The sequence below is a fragment of the Heptranchias perlo genome, chromosome 13, assembly GCF_035084215.1.
Source record: "Heptranchias perlo isolate sHepPer1 chromosome 13, sHepPer1.hap1, whole genome shotgun sequence".
Classification (NCBI taxonomy): domain Eukaryota; kingdom Metazoa; phylum Chordata; class Chondrichthyes; order Hexanchiformes; family Hexanchidae; genus Heptranchias; species Heptranchias perlo.
The window spans coordinates 22,862,857-22,874,653 of NC_090337.1; the positions used below are offsets into that span (position 1 = coordinate 22,862,857).

Consider the following 11,797-nt stretch of genomic DNA (forward strand, 5'->3'; position numbering starts at 1 on the left):
AACTGAAATCAATGGGAATCAGGGGGAAAACCTTCCAGTACTGGAGTCAAATCTAGCACAAAGGAAGATGGTTGTGGTTATTGGAAGCCAATCATTTTAGCCCCAGGACATTGCAGCAGGAGTTCTTCAGGGCAACGTCCTCAGCCAGTTGTCTTTAGTTGTTTCATCAAAAGGCCAGAGGTGAGGCTGTTTGCTGATGATTGCACAGCATTCAGCTGCATTTGCAATTCCTCAGATAATAAAAACAGTCCATGCCCGCATGCCTGATTGCGTGTAAATTAAACTCACCCAACTAAAGCAAAGGAATTGGAGTAACAATCAGCCTGAGATTCAAAATCATAGAACAGCGAAGCTGCTTGTAATTCGGGTCAGCACCAAGTAGCCAAGTACATGAGAACTGTAACTCTGATTACACAATTGATTATTACAATGCACATATATGTGGTTCAGACATCAATAATGTATTCAATTCAAAGTCTCTGCCAGGCCATTTTTTTTAGTAGGCCAAATAATGATTTTGTAAATGGAGCATTTGGACAGTTGACTTCAATAAATTATTATTTGTGACAACTCCTCTCATAACTTCATATATTTCAGACTGAAATGGATGAGAACATCAGCAACAAAGAGAACAAAGATGGCCAAAGCATTGCCCAGATCTGTCATCAGTCTCAACTTTGTACAACAGCAAAAACAAGTTGTATTTATATAGCACCTTCAAAATAGAAAAAAATGTCCTAAGATGCTTCACATGGAACAAGGGAGAAAAATAGACATCAAGGGCTCGATATTTGGACCTCTGAGCTGGCGGGTTCGTGGCGGGGGTCTCCAAAAATCAGGGATTCCCGGGCCGGGTCCGGAGCCCGGCTCCAACCCACCTACTTCCGGGTTCCCCACTGACATGCTTACATGTGCGCGCAGCCCCCGCATGCGGGACTCCCGCCGGTAATTAAAGTCGGCGGGATCCCACTTAAGGTAATTAAGTAGGTACCTCAGATCGTTAGCAGACCTGATTGACATGATACTTTAGGAGGGGTGGGATTTTCATCTCAACTGAGCATGTTTCCCGTACTGGGGGAAACACTCCCAGTTGAAATGGACGTGTTGCAGCCATCAGCCTGTGGCAGCGGCAAAGGTCCATTTGACAGGTGGGGGGTGAGGGGGTGGGAGACGCTCACTCATTGCAGGAGGCCACTCTGTCACTTTGGACAAAGTTTGGCCTGCACCGCCCTCCTCCTAACAATAAAGTTCACAAACTTGCACACTTACCCCAGTGTGCGGACACATTTACCTACCTTGCGGACCCCCTCAAACGTACATCTTCCAGATGGGGGCCTCCATAGCTGCAGTCATGACCTCCTCGGAGGACGAACAGCGTCACCAGCCTCGCAGGCCACGCCGTCCACCTCTGACACGTGGAGCTCCAGAAAATAGTGCTGTGACACGTCCACCTGCACAGCAGGAGGGAGGGCAACTGCAGAGAGAGATGCGTCGCAGCAGGCACTACCCTCGCCACAGGGCCTACAGACTGAGGCTCAGCTTCCTGGACTTCTCTGAGCAGCAGTGCACACGGAGGCTCAGAGTCACTCAACATGTAGTCGTGGACATCTGCAGCCTCCTTCATGCCGAGCTGCTCCCGGCTGGCCCGAGCACCATCTTCTTACCTGTCGTTGTCAAAGTCACCACTGTCATCCTTCCAGGGTGCCACCGAGGACATCGCCGACGTCTCTCAGTCGTCTGCACAAAAGAGCCCTGCAAATACACCTACACCCACTCTGCAGTGACACAATGGGTGGCATCGGTTGTGGGTCTTGATGGTGATCCTCAGGAAAGGGCATTATTGCACAAGCCAAATAAGATTCACAAAGACATGGCAGTAGTGGTGACAATATAATATCTAATGTGAGTTGATCAGACATCAAATATAAGTAAAAACCATGACAAACCCTCAAACACCCTTGTGCATCCCCTTCATGCTCACGACATGTTTGCCTTACGCTTCCTACTACACATATGTGATGCATGCCCAGTGGCTGAAGCACAGGTAGTGGCAGGTTGGGTGAGGCTGACCATGAAAGAGATGCATGAGAGGGTGAGTATGAGATAGAGCCATGAGACTGTATGAGGATTGGGTTGAGTGGTAGTGGTGGGATGAGTACTGGCGAGGTGAGTAAGTGCAGGTAAGATGAGGATGAGCTTTGAGTGGGTGTGAGGAGTGATGTGACAGAGTAGTGTTGGCAATGCAGAAGGAGATGTGGGTTGGGGGCGGTGATGTGGCAGACGGAGTGTAGGGGAATGAGTAAGTGTACTCACTTTGGCTGACCTACTTATGTCATTGAAGCGCTTCCTGCACTGTATGCAGGTGCGTGATATGTTGGTGGTGCTGGTGACCTCCTCTGCCACCTCGAGCCAGGCCTTCGTGGTGGCAGAGGCAGGCCACTTCCTCCCATCTGCCAGGGAGAAGATCTCTGTCCTCCCCCTCCTCCTCACCGCATCCAGTAGGACCTGGAGTGAGGCATCAATAAACCTGGGAGCAGCCTTCCCTCTGGGCTGCTCCATGCTGTAATTTTGGCTCCTTTCTGCAGCATCAGTCAGTGAAGGACTGCCCCTTTAAATAGGACTCCTCCAGCTGACAGCCTATGATGCGGGTGCGCAGTCCGCCCACTGCGCAACTTTCCAGCGTGAAACCCAGAAGCCAAGGTAAGTGCCTTCAATTAGGCTGCGATCGCATGCGGAGCACCCCGAATTCACTGGGCGCGTCTCCCTCCTAATATCAAGCCCCAAATCTAAGAAGGAGGGGAGACCAAAAGCTTGGCCAAAGATGTGGATTGTGTGGGCCTAAAAGGAAGAGAGGCAGTTGGCAAGCCAAAGGGATTTAGGAAAATAACTCTAGAGTGCAGGGCCTAGGCAGCCGAAAGCATAGCCACTAATGGTGAGGTGAAGGGAGTGGGGGTTGCCAGAGTCAGAGGAACGGGGAGTTCGGAGGGGGGGGGAATGGTTGTAGTGCTGAAGGAGATTGCAGAGTTAGGGAGGGATGAAGCAATCGAGGGATTTAAATATAAGGATGAGAATTTTAAATTTGAGACACTGGGGGACTGGGAGCCAATGTAGGTCTGCGAGGATAGGGGTGATAAGTGAATGCAACTTGGTGTGGGATACAGGCAGTACAGCACAGTTTTGGATGAAGTTTACATTGAGAATGGGAGGTTGGCCAGGAGAGTTTGAAATAGTTGAGTCTGGTAGTGAGAAATGCATGGATGAAGGTTTCAGCAGCAGACGGGCTAAAGTAGGCGTGGAAGTCAGCAATGTTATGGAAGTGGAAGTAGGCGGTCTCTGTTATGGAGAGGATATGGGTTTGGGAGTGCAGCTCAGGGTCAAATAGGATGTTGAGGTTGTACACAGTCTGTTTCAACTGGACACAGTGGCTGGGTAGAGGCATAGAGACAGTGGCAAAGTACACAGTTTATAGTGGAGACCAAAGACAACAGCTTGGGTCTTTCCAATCTGTAAAGGGAGGAAATTATGGCTTATCCAAGACTGGATGTTGGACAAGCAGTCTGACAATACAGAGACAAAGCAGGGGTCAAAAAAGATTTTATCGAGGTAGAGCTGGGTGTCATCCGCATACATGTGGAAGCTGGCCCATGTTTGCAGGTGATGTCATCAAGGGGCAGCATGTTGATGAAGAAGTGGCAGGATGGATTCCTTGGAGTCACCCAAGGTGACTATGTGGGGGTACAAAGAGAATCATTGCTAAAGATGCTCTGGCTGCAATTAGGTAAGTAGGAATATAACCAAAAATGTACCCCTAGTTAAATATTTTGAGATGAGTATTATAAATATTGGTGCATTATGAAAAAAATAAAATTCAGTGATCAAAATGTAATAAGCTTCTTAACAGATTCAATGGTTCAAGATTATCAATAATAAGAAAATACAACAAAGGAAAATTGAAGTACTTCCCAACTTAGAATAATTGTCCCAAATGGTCTTTCTCCAAAGGTTGGATGATCAGCCTCATGAAATTCTGTTTGACTGCCACCAATAGTGGTATGATCAACTGACAAGAGGTGCAATTCAAATAAGATAAAATGGATAATGTCGGTTCTCCTCGTTCTGTAGGCTGAACATTATGTTCCCATCTAAAGCATTGAGATGGGTCAACTGTCAAACTGAAAATTTGGCAAACTACTGCTCGAGACAGTCACACCCTTATATTTGAACGTCCAACCTTGACACTTGTGCCAGTAGACTACAAACCCCTGCGAATTGAAAAAAAATCTTTGAAAGTTGATACAATTCATTTAATAATATAACTTCTAGAATTAATCACAATTGTATGAGTGATATAGTGAGGTACATACACGTAATACTGAAGCTATTTTACAGAAATCCACATTAAAGCCACTAAAGAAGATTTTTCCCCTAGACTTACACAAAATATTTTTAAAATGATGGTTGTAGCTGGTTATCTGCAGAGCTGAATATTTTTTGTTCTTTCACTATCTAAAACGCACTGTTGCAAAGTTTAGTTGGGCTAAAGGTTGCATGAGATTTTTTTTATTTCTTGGGCATGTTTTACACAACAAAGAAAAACCCTTCAACAGTGTCGTTCTCCATAAAAAGACTTTGCCTTTAGTTAGTGTGAATTGTAATTGCTATTCAAGCACTACCGGTTGATGTCACTCTCTCCTTTCCCAGCCCCGAGGAGGAGGAGAGTGATGATAATCAGGCTGTCCTACATCACTTCTTCCCCGGATGGATGACTTCATTCTTCCGCCCGGGTTTCCTTTATGTTAGTGGTGGGGTCCCCGGCTCTCTCCAGAGCTCTCCAAACACAGTCAGAAGACAACATCTTCAGCATCGCCGGCAGGGCAGCAGCAAGCGATCTGCTACCGACACAACACCAGGATTACCCAGAAAAGACCCGCCTAGTGCAATTGGTGCAAGTCACTTTCAATCGGTGAATTTCCGGGAGATTTTTGCCACCGTTCTTGGTTTCATCTCCTTCGTTTCTGGAGGCACTATGTCGGAGATTTTGCCTTACAGCGAGGAGAAGATGGCTCATTTCGGCGGCGAGAGTGAGGTCAGTCAGCTCTCCTTCAGCTGTCGCCTCCAGGACACCAACACCTTCTTCGGGGGCTCCCAGCCCAAGAGACCCCCCAAACTGGGACAGATTGGCAGAGCCAAGCGAGGTAAAAAGCGAAGACATTTACCTAACTCTTGATGTATTTGCCATCCCGTGTCATTTCAATTGTAATCGCATTTCAGATTTTTTTTAAAGCGTCTTATTCCACCAAAATGATCATTTTCGTCTGTCCAGTCCTTGTCAGCGATTTAGAATTTCCCCTTCGTGGAATACAGTTAATGATGTGTGTAATGGTTTTCATATTCCTCTATTTGACTAAAAATATAGCATTTCACCGATGCTCGTGTGTGTGTCTGTGTGAAGATATATATTTTTCACATACATATTATCCGTTTAATCCCAGCCGCAGTCCCACTATTTAAAAAAAATCTTCATGGCTTGAGAGCTGTTATCGCCGTTCATGGGTTGACTGAATTCTAATTAACATTTCGATTTTAATCAAAATCCGATGTAATTTTCGAATCTAGTATTCAGTGACAACTCATCGTCTTTCATTTTCAATCATCCATTTATTTGGATTCATTTTTAATGCGTACCATTTTATTTTGGTGCATCTTTTGCCTGGTTTATCAATTTGGAAATGAATTGAAATCATTTCTAACTCTCTTCCAAAAGTCCTGATCCTTGGTCCGCTCAGAGGCTTCCTCTTTGATTGCCGACACCATCTCCAGTATTCAGCCTCTTTATTTATTGGCGTTTTATTTTGTAAAGTGGAACGAGACGTTATAGAGAACACTGCCAAATTCACATTATTTCAAAATAAATCTGCTATTTGACATTTTAATAAAGTGTTTCTTTCGAGACTAACGCATTTATTTTCATGAAACCGCAGATCCATATAATTACAGCGTGTCATGTATAGAATTCAATATATCTTCAAACTATACTAGATTCTTCCATAATTCGACCAATCCATTAAAAACATTTTTAGTATCGAAGTAGCAAAATGTGTACAAATTTCGATCTGTTTCAGCTTTTAGTCCTCGCCAATCACACGAATTTATCTGCGAATCTACTAAAAATACGTATTATTTACTGCCCTCCCATTTATTTCATTTAAATCCAAAGTGTTCAGCGCAAAACCAAAATGCAGGCATTTCGCTGAATAGATACCCTGGTTATCGCCTTAGTCTGCGCTAGAGATAAGAAGCACATTTTAAAAAATAATTAAAATGTGTTTTTTAATGTTGCAACGCCAGATATTTTTGAGCTATTTTTGGTCATTTCTCAGGGCATTAAAACAAACATTTAACTTTTGGAAAGTGTATCCGAGCACCAGACCTACGAAAACGAGCTTTCTTGTGTTCTCAACAAAACAGTAATATACTTTGTAATATTTAGGGCCAATAGTTGAAAGAAATTACCGTTCCACATGTTTGTCCTTTGTCAATTCTAATTGGGATGAAAAGCACGTAAATCCTCATTGCGGGTGATCTTTGCTTCTCTCCGGGTACGGTACATTGATCGTGTACATGCTTGTTTGTATTTCTCAGTCTGACGATGTAACATTGTTCTATTGAAGCTGTGTACTGTCTGCAGACCATAAATTGTCTGTAATTGATTTACAGTTGTTATCGAAGACGACAGAATAGACGATGTTCTGAAGGGGAGGGCAGATAAAACCTCGTCTGGAGTGTAATCCGAAAGGGTGCTACCCTGATTTCCAAACTATTTAACTATTTTAAAGCACTTTTGGGCTGTGCATGCGTTTATGGATTGTCCAGAGAGATTTTGGGGCTTGCTGGCGAATCTCCAATCCAAACAAATGCACACAAATTGAGGAGCTGTCACTGTCAGCACCATTCGGTTTATCCAAGGCACACACAGATCAAGTAGCTGTCCATTTCAGAATTCCAGTCCAAGCGAACGCACAGAAATGGAGGACCTGGTCATTCCAACACTGTCTTCTCTAAGCCAATGCACAGAGATTGGGGAGCTGTGCATTTCGGAACCATCAATTTCAGACTTACCACAAACACGGCGGCAGATCGGAGACGACGACAGCCAGCAAAACCGACTCGATGGCGGAAAGAATGAAAGCAAGAGACAACGGGCAGAAAGAAAGGATTTTTTTGCATCAAAATAGACACATTTAATTCATCTTGTTGCATGAGCTTCCGGTCACGGTGCCAATATTGGTGCCAACAGTCATTAATAGTTTGGCACGCTTCTTTCTAATGGAATTCTTCGTACTTGTATTTTTATATCTAAATCTTTGTAAAACAAATGCTAGTCTATGTATTGTATTGCATTAAAAATGTTTGTATTTTTTGTAAGGTTGTATAGACCGGACCCATTGACTTGCAAGACTGATTGACTGCCTTTGGTCTATTCTGTATCAGTATTGGAAAGAGACTAATTGAATGTTATTTATGAACCTCTTAATCTTTTATGTTTTTTTTGGTTTGGTTTTTATTCATTTTTGTTTATTTGCACACATCAATGCTAAAATCTGTATTTAAAAATCTATATTGTGAATAAGCATTGCTGATGGATTTGTGAAATATGGAGGTTTATGGGGAAAACTAATGCACTGTTTAAGAAGTTTAAAATAATGCGCTGTTAACATTGACTATTCTCTTTTTGGACTCTTTTGAAGCTGTGTTTTTTTAAATTTAATTTTGTAACATTCTTTTATGAAGCTTAATATCGTTATATGTGCATGTTAACATGAGGCGTAATTTTAAATAATGAAGAAATCATTCCAAGGATATATAAAAGCAAAAAAAAATGTAATGACATTCTAAGAATGATTCATTGTACATTTTATGACCATTTTCACTGTATTTGGTGAATAAATAAATGGTTGAAGGCTGTAAGGACACAATTATTGAGTCGCTTTTTCATTGTATCTAAATTGCATTCTTAATGAATTGGTTGAAGGATTTAAAAACGTAATGTTTAACGTTTTAGTATATATCAGTCATATTCATACAAGCTTTGCACTGTAACATACAACTACAAATAGACTGCAGACTGATATAAATATTAATTTGCCATTAATCTGAAATTTGAGAGGGATCGATCACAGCTTTTTAAAGTGATATTACCCCGAACAGTTTATAGATATGTAACGCCGTATTTCATTTTTTGTGTTGTCTTCCTTTCAGGTGCCCACTGCTGCCACCCGCCACTGCATTTCTTCCATCAGCGGAAGTGTGTCAGTCTGGGCTAATGGCCATCAGTAGCATTCCATGACTAGCTAATTATATGATACCATGAGATAGTTCACCTAGTGACTGAGTTCGACTGTCAGTCACAACTGAGGTTGAAACGTCGGCTTTGTTGGGAGTCCAGTCAGTGGAAGTATAGGAGGTTGGGTGGTTTGTGGGGATGGGGAGGAGGTCTATGATACAGAAATAATACGTGGACTCTGAATGGAGCGGACTTGATGGCCGAATGGCCTAGTCTCGCTGCAGACTTTTCTCGTGTCCTTATGGATGTTGAGTCAATTCCTGACAACTTGTTTTTCAGTTTTCTTTCAAACACCCTCACCTAATTTAGTCCTAGCAACATTGAAATTACTGGCCGGCAGCAATAGGAATACTTGGACTGAATATAAATCACGGAGCTTGCATCCCTTATAATGGGAACGCTAACGGAGTGAGCAGATAGTAGGGAATCGAAACACAGTTTGAAGGGGATTAGAGATATAATTTGAAATGGAATCTGATGCTATTATCTCCCTCACTTTGATGAGCACCCAATTTAAAAGTAGGGTGACTTTCATTTTCCCTAAACAACGTAGCAGTTAATGAATGTTTGACAATGATGCAGTGGCATAATGACATTGGTTTTAAGTGTATGATTAATACTGAAGCGTAATTGGATTTAAAAACCTGTTAACTGATTTCTAATTATATTATGTACAATAAAATTGAGGCGATGTGGACTGTGCCTGCCGGAGCTCCGTTATGGCTTTATTTGCACACAAATAAAAAGAAACGAAGACGTGCAAATTACGATTACTGTTAGTCATCAATTGTGCAAACATGGTGTCTATTTTTGTCCATCACTAAATTTACCAAAAGGCCCATTTTCGGCCCAAGGAGTATAAATGTTCAGTTATTTTTTTTAAAGTCTAGCAGTGCCACCACCAATGAAATCTGGAGTTCTCTGTTAGTTTAAATATTGGAGCCCGAGGGGCGATATCCGATGACAACTCGAGTCACAACGCTGCCTGTTACTTAAACGGTTGCACCTGAATTGCGGAAACTTCAACGGTTGTCCAGGTTTCTAGATAGAAGCAAAACGCATATGGAGGAAAGGTGATCGATCTTCGGAGAATAGAAAAACTAACATGATTCAAATTTCCATACTCGAGTACTCGCTTGAATTTTATCATGTAGCATTATCAATCACCAAGATCTTCTCATCTCGCCGATTCGAGGAAAAATATGGAAGAATTGGAAACGAGAGGGAAAAAAATCAACATAATCTCAGCGCGAGAAATTCTACAACAGAAAGTCAAGCCATTGGAATTTGTTTGTCCATTTTTATATTTATGTGCCAGATAAATCCACGGTAAGGCTCTTCACCCTCTTTATCCCGACTTCCTACCTTTGAAGTGGGAGAAAAGATGTAATTACTTTAAACAAGGCTGCTGCAGTGAAGCAGAACTTAATGGATTTAATGCCCAAGCGCCTTGGGCATATAAAGGTTACAACCATTTAAGTAACCGATAAGGGATTGAAATGTTTGTGATTTGGGGATTTCTTAAATAAAATTTATTAGAAGACAAAAAAAAATAGCAAGATAATAATGGGTTCTGTCAGACCTCAAAACGAGCTTCGAATCTAAACCATATTCTTTTCTCACCTGTAGGCTTGTACAGAGTTCATCCGCGTGAATTAACCATGTGGTTAGGAAAGGATTTTTCAAGCAACTTGGATGAAACAGCACAAAGAATAACTTGTTTTCAAGCTTAGCTGCAAGCAGTCTGAGGTGTAATCAACCCCAAACCAAGAAAAGTAATGATCCCTTTTAGAGATGATGTCATCCAATCTCTCCGATTAAAAATATTGATTAAAGGAGTTAAGAGCAATGTGCCTATTGCCCAGGTTGGTATCTGCATATACAAACCACTGGTATCCAACTATTCAGTTTATAATATTGGAGCCAACGGTTACAGCTAGGCTTTAATAATCCTTAACAGTGTCAGCCGTGGTTACCGTTGGTAGCACTCTCGCCTCTGAGTCAGAAGGTCGTGGGTTCAAATCCCACTCCAGAGGCTTGAGTACAAAATCTAGACTGACACTTCAGTGCGGTACTGAATGGGTGCTCTGCTGTCTAAGGTGCTGTCTTTCAGATGAAATGATAAACCGAGGCCCTGTCTGCTCTCTCAGGTGGAGGTAAAAGATCCCATGGCACTATTTTGTCCAAGGTGTTCTGGCCAATATTTATCCTTCAACCAACACTTCAGAACAGATTATCTGGTCATTAGCACATTACTGTTTGTGGGAACTTGCTGTGCGCAAATTGGCTGCAGCGTTTCCTACATTACAACAGTGACTACATTTCAAAAATACTTCATTGACTGTGAAGCGCTTTGGGATGTCCGTGAAAGGCGCTATATAAATGCAAGTCTTTCTTTTCTTTTACCATCACTTCCTTTGGTCATAGTCTAGAACCACTTCAGTATTATTGGAAATGGAACTGGAATAGTAATTCTGCTGCTAGAAAGTGTGTATGTTTTATTCCAAACTAATATAGCAGGGACATTGAAACAGGAGTAAGCCATTCATCCCATTAAGCCTGCTCTGCCATTTTGTTAGCTTTGGCAGCACTTTATCTTTTTAATCCAAATTCTCCAGACTTTCTCCATATCCCTTAATACCCTTACTTTCCATGTAAGTATCTATCTCTCATGGAAATACTTCAATCAATCTGCATTTATGACCTTTGGAGCAGTGCCTTGCACATTCTCTCAACCCATTGTATGATATTTTTTTCCTGGATTCATGTTTAGCTTGCTTAATTCTGTTCCTTGTTCTGGATTCTCTAACTAGAACAAAGAGCCTTTCCTATATACTTTCAGTTCCCATTATTATTTGAAACATCTTAATCAGATTACTCCTTAATCCCATCGTCTCAGCAACAAAACCAAAATTTGTTCAATCTCTCATCACAGCCACATCCTTTCGTACTGGGCAATATTTGGTGAATCATTGTGTGTCCCTCCAAACCTAGAATATCCTTACTAAATTGGGCTGACCAAAACCAATCTATCACCCAGTTTTGATCTGAGCAGTTGCTCTGTATAACCGAACTAGTGCTTGCTTGCTTTCATATTCTATATGTTTTGGGATAGAATCCTACATCCCATTAGCCTTTCTGACTGCTTTTTGCACCTGCACGCCAAGTTTTTTTGTGCTTCTCAAGGTGAAGGATGTTAGAGCTGAGGAATGGCATTAGGTATTTCTCATTTTGGGTATAGCAGAGTCAGGTGAATAATAAAGCTCCCTCTACTCTGGTCCAACAATGTGCCTCAGTGTCAATCTCAAGAGTATGCATCAGTGCAACATTTTGACACCAGCCATTATGACGCCATTCTCAGATTACCAAATTATGGGGCAGTTTTTTTTATTCGTTCATGGGATGTGGGCGTCGCTGGCGAGGCCGGCATTTATTGCCCATCCCTAATTGCCC

General features: G+C 42.1%; 1 protein-coding gene across 1 annotated transcript; it reads left to right on the forward strand.

Moving 5' to 3' along the window:
- Positions 1 to 4,768: 4,768 nt before the first annotated feature.
- camk2n1a (calcium/calmodulin-dependent protein kinase II inhibitor 1a) lies at positions 4,769 to 7,967 on the forward strand. Its single transcript, XM_067994620.1, has 2 exons — positions 4,769 to 5,195; positions 6,718 to 7,967. Exons 1-2 carry the CDS (start codon positions 5,027 to 5,029, stop codon positions 6,786 to 6,788), a joined length of 240 nt encoding a protein of 79 aa, XP_067850721.1. The 5' UTR covers positions 4,769 to 5,026; the 3' UTR covers positions 6,789 to 7,967.
- The last annotated feature ends 3,830 nt before the right edge of the window (positions 7,968 to 11,797 follow it).

Bases quoted from the DNA above. Each gene is read 5' to 3' on its own strand.
- camk2n1a (XM_067994620.1), top strand. From the start codon at position 5,027: ATGTCGGAGATTTTGCCTTACAGCGAGGAGAAGATGGCTCATTTCGGC. The intron at 5,196-6,717 runs GTAAAAAGCGAA...ATTGATTTACAG, and splicing joins GATTGGCAGAGCCAAGCGAG to TTGTTATCGAAGACGACAGA.